At 64.1% G+C, this 10264-nt stretch overlaps 1 protein-coding gene across 1 annotated transcript; it reads left to right on the top strand.

The window, feature by feature from the left end:
• Positions 1 to 7331: 7331 nt before the first annotated feature.
• Positions 7332 to 9962, top strand: METTL27 (methyltransferase like 27). The gene is made up of 5 exons (XM_063173920.1): positions 7332 to 7473; positions 7542 to 7670; positions 7799 to 7934; positions 8048 to 8140; positions 8548 to 9962. Exons 1-5 carry the CDS (start codon positions 7366 to 7368, stop codon positions 8784 to 8786), a joined length of 705 nt encoding a protein of 234 aa, XP_063029990.1. The 5' UTR covers positions 7332 to 7365; the 3' UTR covers positions 8787 to 9962.
• Positions 9963 to 10264: the final 302 nt, after the last annotated feature.

Below are 10264 nucleotides of genomic sequence, written 5' to 3'. Positions count from 1 at the left end.
TCCCTGCACTGTCCCTGCACAGCCCCTGCAGCTGCACTGTCCCTGCACAGCCCCTGCAGCTGCACTGTCCCTGCACAGTCCCTGCACAGCCCCTGCACAGCCCCTGCACTGTCCCTGCACAGCCCCTGCACTGTCCCTGCACAGCCCCTGCACTGTCCCTGCACTGTCCCTGCACAGCCCCTGCACTGTCCCTGCACAGCCCCTGCACAGCCCCTGCAGCTGCACTGTCCCTGCACAGCCCCTGCACTGTCCCTGCACTGTCCCTGCACAGCCCCTGCAGCTGCACTGTCCCTGCACAGTCCCTGCACAGCCCCTGCAGCTGCACTGTCCCTGCACAGTCCCTGCACTGTCCCTGCACAGCCCCTGCAGCTGCACTGTCCCTGCACAGTCCCTGCACTGTCCCTGCACAGCCCCTGCACAGCCCCTGCACAGCCCCTGCAGCTGCACTGTCCCTGCACAGCCCCTGTCCCTGCACAGTCCCTGCACAGTCCCTGCACAGCCCCTGCAGCTGCACTGTCCCTGCACAGCCCCTGCACAGCCCCTGCACTGTCCCTGCACAGCCCCTGCACTGTCCCTGCAGCTGCACTGTCCCTGCACAGCCCCTGTCCCTGCACAGTCCCTGCACTGTCCCTGCACTGTCCCTGCACTGTCCCTGCAGCTGCACTGTCCCTGCAGCTGCACTGTCCCTGCACAGCCCCTGCAGCTGCACTGTCCCTTCAGACACCCAGCACCAGCCTGCCCAGCCAGGCATCAGCACAGGCCGGGGAGCGTTCAGAGCAGCAGCTCCAGCCACCAAACCCAAGGATGCAATCCTCCAGCAAAGCTGAAATGCTCAGCACAGGGAGGGCAAGCCTCAACAGCCAGCAGCAATTGGCTGGCATCACTTCCAAAACAAGCACAGATGCCATCAGGCTCTAGGATGGATGAACTCAGGGGTGGAGTGCAAGTTGGTCTTTAGGGTCACTTCCAACCCAAACCTTTCTGGGATTCTAGGAACACTCAGTCCATGGTCATCATCACCCAGCCCACTGACACCTTCCCACTCCATTCACTCCAAATCCCTTGTGTAACTTCTCAGCTTGCTTTCCCTGCCTGGGTGACACGGTCCAAGTCTGGTGATTTGGTTCCAGCTGGAATTGGCAAAGCTCAGCTCAGGTTCAGCTTAGCTCAAGAAGGTGAAAATGGTTTGACCTCTTTGCCTTCACTCCCACAGGGGCTCCCCCTCAACTCCTCATTTGGGCAGGAAGGATGGGCAGGGGATGAAGCAGCATAGGGATTCTCCATCTCTCCTGCCAATGGCAATCTGTTGGGCCCACATCACAGCTGGGGTTCAGGGATGTCCCTGAGAAAGGAAAGACTGGTCTCCAGGAAATACTACCAGAGCCTGAGGATAAAACAAATAGCAGCAATTGGGCACAGCAGCCCATCCTCCTTCCTGACTATCTATAGAGTTGGAAGTTGGTGGAGGAAGTTACAAACTGCTTTTTAGGATTCAGATACCCAAACACCACCTCAGCCCTTGTGCAGACAGAGGTGAGGTGGCTGGACATCACCAAAGGTCCAGAAGTGCTTTAGGATCATCAGGATGAGCCCGACAGGTAAGGTCCAGACTGCCCTGGGATCACCGACATCCCTTGCAGAGCAGCCAGCTTTCCCGAAACCACTGAGTCATCTCTTACAAGTCACAAGAAATCCTTTGTTTATTTCTAGCCACTAATCCATCCACTCATTAATTCCTGCTCCAGTGAAAGTCTGTACCTTATTGCTGGGCTGGGCTTCACCGCAACTTCCACCTCTGCCACCTCACCCGCCCTGTCCCTCGTTCTTCCCAGGAGGTGGCAGTCACTGCCCACGGTGCAGGGACCAAAGAGGGGAGTCCCGGGGAGGAGATCCGGAGCGGCGCCCAGGAGTGCTCTGGGCAGCCAGGCTGGTGGCAGGGCAGGTGGCCGGGGGTATCTGGGGACATGGTGGGGTGGGCTTGCATCGAGCCAGGGACTGTGGGGCAGCCACGCCTGGAATGGCAGGAGTGGCAGGGATGTGACCAGTGAGTCACGTTGTGTCCCAGGGTGGGAACGGGGAGCTCCTGGGGTGGACCTGAGGACCCTGAGTCACAAGGGTGCTATTCCACGAAGGACTCTGAGTCAGGAGGGTGCTGTTCCACGAAGGTGATGAGTTCCAGAGGTGCTGTCCCAGGAGGGACACTGAGTCACTGGCCTGAGGTGTGCCAAGGTGTCAGTGATGTCATTCCCACTGCCTGTGGGAATGGGAACAGGGAGGCAGCACCCAGGGAAACTCAGCTGGCTGCAGGAAGGGCTGTGAGGGACAGGAGGTGATGGGGTGTGACAGAGAAACGGGGGACGTGGGGTGGGTGGAACCTGAGGTCTCTGGGTGTCTTGGGTATGGTCAGGATGGGAAGTCCCCAGTCAGGGGAAAGGAGCAGGTGACAATGGAGACAAGAGGGAACAAGGGGGAAGGGGAACAAGGAGTGAAGTCCATGGGCTGGGGGTGTGGATGTGGTTTGTGGGGCTGCTCAGAGGTGAGGAAGAGGCTGAGCTCAGCTAGGAACTGCAGCCAGAGCACACAACTGTGAATGAAGCCACTGGCATTTGGGATGGGGATGAGGAGAAATGGGAATGTCAGCAGTGTGGGAGCACCATGCCCCTATGAACGTGTGGAGCCGAGGGGCAGAGGGGGTGTGGAGCTCTGTGCAGCAGGAGCACAAAGGGAGGGTGGAGTCCATACGCTGGGAGTTCGGGGGAAAGGAGCATGAAGGATTTGGGACGCAAGAAGGATGAAAGCACCACGCACTGGGGCGCGGGAGGGAGGGAGGATGGGATGCAGGCGACACACGTGCAGGGGCTGGCACTGATGCAGGAGCACAGCGGCCAGGGAGCGCTCCCAGCATGGCACGGATGGCCTCTGCTGCTGGCCCCGGGCACCGGCCATGGCCAGGGCCCTGCGGGTGACAGCCACACTCACCCAGGTCACTCAGGGAATACCCGGGACAGCCACACTCAGGGAATGGCCGGGACACTCGGGGAATGGCCGGGACAGCCACACTCAGGGAACGGCTGGGACAGCCATATCCAGGGAATGGCGGGGACAGCCACACTCAGGGAATACCCAGGACAGCCACACTGGGGAACAGCCGGGACAGCCACACTCGGGGAATGGCCGGGACAGCCACACTCACCCAGGTCACTCAGGGAATACCCGGGACAGCCACACTCGGGGAACAGCCGGGACAGCCACACTCGGGGAATGGCCGATACAGCCACACTCGGGAACAGCCGGGACAGCCACACTCAGGGAACAGCCGGGACAGCCACACTTGGGGAATGGCCGGGTCACTCAGGGAATGGCCGGGTCACTCAGGGAATAGCCGGGTCCCGGCGGGTCGGGGACAGCGTGGCCCACTGGAGGCAGCGCAGCTCTTCCAGCTCCTAGAATGAGCTCCGTGAGCCGCTCCTGCCGCGCCACCCACCCCGATCGCCACCCAGCTCTGCTGTTTGTCACCTCCTTGTCACCTGCCCGGAGCGGCGCGGGCCGTGGGACCAGGGCAGGAGGGTTGGTGACAGCAGCCCCGGGCACCAGCAGTGCCAGCCACGCCGAGATTGCAGACTCAGAAGTCGGGCAGGAGCCCAGGGACCCAGGCGAGCCCATGTGTCTGAGTGGGGCCCTGGAACACCGCGGGGATGGGGGTGAGAGGAAAGGAAAATGCTCCTTCCTCTAAGGATGTGAGTGCAGAGCAATCCCACCCAGGGTGTGTGAAGCCCCACCAGCCACCCTGGCCCTGTCCTGCTGTCTGTCAGCCCCTCGGCCATGGGGAGATCACAGAATCACTGAGGCTGGAAAAAGCCCTCCGAGACCATCGAGTCCAACCATTCTCCCAGCACTGCCAAGGCCACCACTGCCCCATGTCCCCAAGTGCCACATGCACAGGGCTGTTAAACCCTCCAGGGCTGGGGACTCCACCCTGCCCTGCACGGCTGTGCCAGGGCCTGACTGCCCTTTCTGTGAAGAAATCTTTCCTAATTTCCAACCTGATCCTCCCTCCTCCCTCTGTCTCCCCATGGGGGCTCTCCAGATCCCACCTGGCTGTCACCCCACAGGGTTTTCCTTCCCTGCTCTGCCCAATTCTGCACCCAGCAGAGCATTCCACCTCCACCTTGTGTAGCTCAAGTGCCCCATGGGATGGTTGTCCATGCTTTCCCAGCTCAGGAAATGCAGCAGACAGCTCAGAGGACCATGAAGGGCCCTTTCCCAGAGCTGGAAATGTCTTGGGATGCCCTGAAGCCATTCCCTGGCACTGGTAGGCTCCTGCACCACCAAGAAACTGCAGTCAGGACCGATGCACAGAGATGCAGCTCATGACCGTGACAGCCTCCAGTGACAGTTACCATGACTGTCCCCAAAGTCCTCTGAGCCAGAAGCTGCCAAGTCCACGGTTGTCCCCCTGCAAGCATCTGTCCCTTGCCCCAGGGACACCCACACCACAGCCGGACCCAGGAGCTGTGTGGGCCACCCAGGAAGTCTCTGAGGCACACAAGGCCACGGGGCTGAGCATTCTGTCACTCCAGCCTGATGAAGAAGCTTAGGGATATTCCAACATTATTGGGGTGTCCAGGGGGACAGCATCAGTCCCACCCCAAGGGCCAAGGATGTGCCAGGGCTGCCCTGCACAGGCCCTGGGCCATGCAAGCCCACCTGCCCTGGGTACCAATGCCACCACACTTCACCTGGGCATCCAGGAAGCCTCAGAGGGGGGACCTGCAGGCAGGTTTGGTGCCAGGTGACATTGCCCAGCCTGGAGATGCCTGGCCCAAACGCAGCACAGGTCTGGCCTTTGCCAACTCCTGTCCCAGCTCGGTGGCAGCTTCGGAGGCGAGGGCCCCACCTAAGCTACGCTTCCACCCCTACAGCAACTCCTTGGGGAGGGAGGGCAGGCGAGGCCCCAGCAGAGATCTGTGGGCTCGGGGGGCTCAGCCCCTGCCTTGGGGGCACACGTTCCCCCAGGTCCCTTCGAGGGGCGGTGGGGACACTCCATCAGGGCAGCTGAGCTGAGCTCCAGTGTCCCAGCACCCCATCAGGGCACAGAGAGAGCCGTGTCCCCTGGCAGGGGACAAGGACAGCGCCCCAAGGAACTGCACCATCAGAGAGGAACGTCCTGTGACCCAGTGGGAGCCCGCCAGCACCAGGCCACATGTCAGGACAAAGTCCAGCCTCACACCGGCACCGGCCGTGGGACGCTCCAGCCTGCCAACACCTGCTGCCACCTCTGTCCCCTGCCCAAGCAGGGATGGCCCAGGCCATCCCACGCTGGCAACAGGCCCTGCGCAGACCCCAGCAGGGCCATGCTGGGCCCCAGCCAGCCCAGCGTTGTGGGGGTGGCACGGGGTGCAGGTGTTCACACAGCTGTGCTGTGACAGAGCCAGCCAGCCACGGCAAGGGGATGGAGAAAGCACCGGCAGATTCGGGGCTGATCTGTACAGGTCAAGGCTGCAGAAGGCGAGGTCCGGTGGGCCCTGGGGCCAGCAGAGCAGGGACAGGGGGTGCTGGAGGTGCATCCTGGCACTGCTTCCTTGAGGGAAGTTCACTTAGTGGTGGCAACCATGGCGAGACTGAGAGAGTCCTTGCTGGAGGCCACAGCCCTCCTAAGGACGCCAAGCACGAGGGACAGGACTGGGCCCACGCTGGTGGCAGCAGGGGGGACAAAATGCCCATGGACAGTGGCAGGAGCTGTCACAGCACCGCAGCCCCAGCCCGGGAGCCATCCCTGTGCCTGGGGTGGGTGGCACGGTCGCTGCTGTCCCTGGGCGCCCCCAGCCCCGCGCTGTGCTCTGCGGCTCCGCCAGGAACCCCAGCGCGGCCGTGCCGGTCCGTCCCGCGGGCGGAGGGCTCCCTCTCGAGGGTCCCGGCCAGCACTGACCGACCGGCCGCGGGCTGAGCCTGTGACACCGACGGGGCCCCAGGGAGGGACACAGGAGGTGACGAGGCCACCGGCTCCGTCAGGGCACCGCATTTTCTTCCCGTCATTAATTAGCAGCTGAATCCGTCACTAATTAGCGGTTGGATCCGTCTGTTTCGCTCTGGGAACAGCCGGAGGCGACGGGCACAGCTGTGGCTTGTCCCAGAGCTTGTCCCTCGGCCTCGCTGCGACACCAAAGGCTAACGGGGACTCCCGCAGTGACCTCGCCCTTGGAGGGATAACGCAGCTGGGTACGGAACCTGACAAACGTTGGGCACCTGCATCAGGCACTCCGGAGAGCTGTGACCTGGAGGTGACATCCTGCCCCCGCCGTGCATCGCGCGGGGTCTCAGGGCTGTTCTTGCTCTGAGCCAAACCCCAACCTCACCCAGGTCACACACTGATGGCACCCCGCGAGCTGCAAGGAGCCGGCCGCCATCATCAACCCAGCTCCCCGCTCCTCGCAGGAGCCAGCCCGCGCCTCTCCCTCCCCGCCACGGCCCGCTCCTGGCTCCTGGCCCCTGGCCCCTGGCCCAACCATGACCCCCGGCCCGAGGGGCGGCACGGACAAGCAGCAGCTGCCCGATAGTGCGTGGCCCCCTCCCCGGGGGCAGTCCCGGGTTGTCACTGCCGCACACGGTGCGACACGGCGGGGGCGGGGGGCCGCCACGCTGGGTGACGGTCGGAGTGGAGGAAGGAGATGCGGGGGCAGGATGGAGAAGAGCGCAGCGCTGGGGCCGTGTGGGGCTGGGGCCAGGGCCCGGGCAGGAGGTGACCTGTCCAGGACACTGTCCCCGCGCCTGGGACATGAGTGACGCAATGGGCACTGACCCCTGCAGGTGACAGCAGCAGGAACAGGGGACACTGCTGGAGACAGGCGCCCTGGGGCCGCCGGTGCCGCTCCCCGCGGGGATTCGGTGTCACGGCCCTGGGGTATTTGAGGTCACCGTTACTGGACTTGGCCAGCCCCCCAGGATATCTGACGCCTCCCTGGGCCATTGGTCACCACTCGGACATTTGGTCAGGTCTCAGGACACCGGGTCCTTCCCCCCCCCCCCCCGCTGCCCAGGGCACTTGGTCGCTCCCAACGCCCCGAGGGGCAGCTCCGGCAGCCAATGGAGCGCGGGGGCGTGGCCGGGGCGGGCGCCCCCAACCAATTGGCCGGGGCGGGGTCGCGTGTTCTGTGGGGCGTTCCTGGGCGGGGTCATTGTGGAACCTCGCTTGGGGGCGTGTCCTGGGCGAGCAGAGAAGCCAATGAGGCACTGGGGGCGCGTCGCGAGCGGGGGGCGGGGCCAAGTGCTTTAGGGGCGTGTCCGGGGCGGAGCCTCCGGCTCAATGGTGGCGGGGGCGGGCCCGGCGCGGGTCAGTCGGCCCGGACGGTACCGGGCGGTACCGGGATGGGGCCGCCGACGGCCGTGCGGGACCGCGTGGCTGCGGTGCACCGGGGCTCGGCGCTGCCCGAACGGCTGCGGCTCTACGACGGCTGGGCCGCCCTCTACGAGCAGGTACCGGGGACACAGAGGGAACGGGAACGGGGCCGTGGGTGTCCCCGCTGACCGCCGTGTCCCCGCAGGATGTGGCGGCTCTGGAGTACCGGGCACCGTATCTCGCCGCCGCCTCGCTCGCCTTCGCCTTCCCCGCGCCGCGTGCGGAGGCGCGGCTGCTCGACGTGGCCTGTGGCACCGGGCTCGTAGCGCGAGAGGTACCGGCGGGACAGGCCGGGGCTAACGGGACGGGCCGGGCCGGGGCTAACGGGACGGGACAGGGCGGGACGGGCTGGGGGTAACGGGACGGGGCGGGGCGGGGGTGACGGTGCCTGTGTCCCCGCAGCTCCACCGGCGCGGGTTCCGCTGCGTGGACGGCGTGGACGGCAGCGCGGGGATGCTGGAGCGGGCGCGGAGCACCGGGCTCTACCAGGAGCTGCGGCTCTGCGTCCTGGGCAGGGAGCCGCTGCCCGCGCCCGCAGGTAACGGGAGGGGGCGGGCCCCGGGACCCCTCGGTGACGCCCACGGGTGACGGGCCGGCACCGGGCGGGGGAGCCCCGGAGGGTCCCCCCGGTGATGCGCCGTGTCCTCGCAGAGCACTACGACGCCGTGACGGTGGTGGGGGCCCTGGGCGAGGGCCAGGTGCCGAGCACGGTGCTGCCGGAGCTGCTGCGGGTCACCAAGCCGGGTAAGGTGGGGCCGCTTCCCCTCCGCGCCGGGACCCCCGGCGGGCTGGGATGGGACACCGAGCCCCGGTGGATGTGGGTCCCTTGCTGACCGCTGGGCCCGTGGCACAGCTGGAACATGGCCTTGTCCCTGCTGCCATGCACGGGCGATTCATGGGGTCTCTGACCCTGCGCGCTGCCAGGGCTGGGCAGCGGGACAAGGTGGCAGTGAAGGTGCTGGTGTGTGACAGCTGTGCTCAGGCGGGTCATCCTGCCCATGCCCTGCCGGCCCCTGTGCTGCCCATCTCTGCCTGCTGTCCTGCCTGTCCCCCGTCCGCTGCCCCGTCCGTGCCCGCTGACTCCGGGCAGGCTCTCGGTGCCTCCCCGTGTCCCCGCTCTGTGTCAGTGTTACCTGTCTCCTGTCCCGCAGGCGGCTTCCTGTGCCTGACGACGAGGAGCAACCCCTCGAACCTGCGGTACAAGGCGGAGCTGGAGGCAGCGCTGGGGCAGCTGGAGCAGAGAGGAGCCTGGCAGAAGCTGCAGGCCCAGGAAGTGGAGTACTGGGAGAGGGCCACCTCCGAGGAGGAGAGCACCCAGGGCACTGGCTACATCTCTGGGGTGGTCTACATCTACCAGAAGTGCCCTGTTCCCAACCTCGAGGAGGGCTGAGAGCTAGCATGGCTCTGGAGGGGGGGTGAGCACTGGACCCTTTGTAAAACAGAGCCCAGTGGCCCCCTCCTGCAGCACGGCAGCTGCTGGGGGCGACAATATCCTGGGGGAATTTCCCCCATTCCCTTCCTTGGTTCCTTCTCACCGAGGTCTGGGCTTGGTTGGGGCCCTTGTCTGCTGCACAGCATGGGGAGGGTCTCTGGATTCACCAGCGTCTCCTGGGTGCCACCTTTAGCTCTGACATTTACGTATTGACCCCAACACCTCACCGTTCACCATGACATCTCACAGACCCACATGGCTGTTCTGAGGCATGTCCAGTCTGGGATTTCTTCCCACTTTCCCCATCTCAGCACTCATGGTCAAATCTGGATCCTTCTCCATCTCCTACCCCCAGAGTGTTTAGCTGGGGACTGCTGGAGGTGGGTCCCCACTGCTGTGTCCTGTGGCCTCTCCTCCTCCCTAGGGACCAAGCCAGCCCTGAGGTGCAGGAGCCTCCACGTCCAGAGTCAAAGCAGCAACGCCAAGGTGGCTCCCAGCTGGAGAGGCTTTCCAAGTGCCACATCTGCCTTGCATCCCACAACAGCTGCTTGAATCTCATTTTCCCACAGCTTTGTAGTTAATGTTCAGGGAGGGGAAATGAGTCTGGAAGGGATTTGGGGAGCTGGCAGCTGGTCCCCACCCAGGAGCCATCCAGCACTGCCTGCCCAGCCTGTTCCCCCAGCCCCTTGCTGGGCTGCCTTCACAATTCCTCCTCCACGGCTCCCTTGGGAAGTTTTTTACCCAAATCTCTTCCTGGAATATTTGGTTGTTTGGTTTGTTTTTTTTTTTTTTTTTTTTTCATTTTTCCCTTCCCTCAGACCTGTTCCTGCTTATCCTGTTCCCATGTTCCTGGAGAAGAGGTTGCATCCTTCCCCTCAGGAGCTGTTCTCAGTGTGAGGCAATGGCTGTGTCTGTCCCTGTTCCTCACCCAGGGCATCCCACATCTTCCACACTCATCCTCTCCATGGCTCTTGTCACCCTTCTGCTTTGTCCCCCATGTTTTGGGGTCCCTGTGCCCATCAGTCCTGCTGCTCCCTCCCCATTTGTCTCCAGCACTGTTCCCTGGGCAGCTGGGGGTTGTGGCTGTGCCCAGCCCTACACTTGCCTGTTCAATAAAGCTCTGTCCCTGCTGTCTGTGGGCTGTGTGTTGTTCCCAGAGCAGTGGGAATGTGCCCCCTCCAGGGTGGGTGTCCAGGAGCTTGGGAGGGGGGATTCAGCCTTTCTCTGGGGTCCCCTCCCCGTCCATGGGGGCTCAGAGCACCTGGTGTCCCCCCGTGCCTCTCTTAGCTCAGCATCCTCTCCCTGCCCCTGTTTCCTGCTGCAAGGAATGCCAGGAGCTGGCTGACTGCTGCTGATCCCCTTGGGAAGATGGGGATGTTGTAGGTGCTGGAGCACAGCAGCTGGCAAGGCACAGCACCCCAGGACGCGTCACCATC

Source organism: Melospiza melodia, chromosome 21, assembly GCF_035770615.1.
Source record: "Melospiza melodia melodia isolate bMelMel2 chromosome 21, bMelMel2.pri, whole genome shotgun sequence".
In the NCBI taxonomy this organism is placed as follows: Eukaryota; Metazoa; Chordata; class Aves; order Passeriformes; family Passerellidae; genus Melospiza; species Melospiza melodia.
The sequence above is the reverse complement of the archived record's forward strand: the minus strand, read 5'-3'. Positions and strand labels throughout refer to the sequence as shown.

Excerpts from the sequence above, each read along its gene's own strand:
- METTL27 (XM_063173920.1), top strand. The coding sequence starts at position 7,366 with ATGGGGCCGCCGACGGCCGTGCGGGACCGCGTGGCTGCGGTGCACCGG. Across the intron at positions 7,474-7,541 it reads GGGCCGCCCTCTACGAGCAG|GATGTGGCGGCTCTGGAGTA; the intron begins GTACCGGGGACA and ends GTGTCCCCGCAG. Across the intron at positions 8,141-8,547 it reads GCTGCGGGTCACCAAGCCGG|GCGGCTTCCTGTGCCTGACG; the intron begins GTAAGGTGGGGC and ends CCTGTCCCGCAG.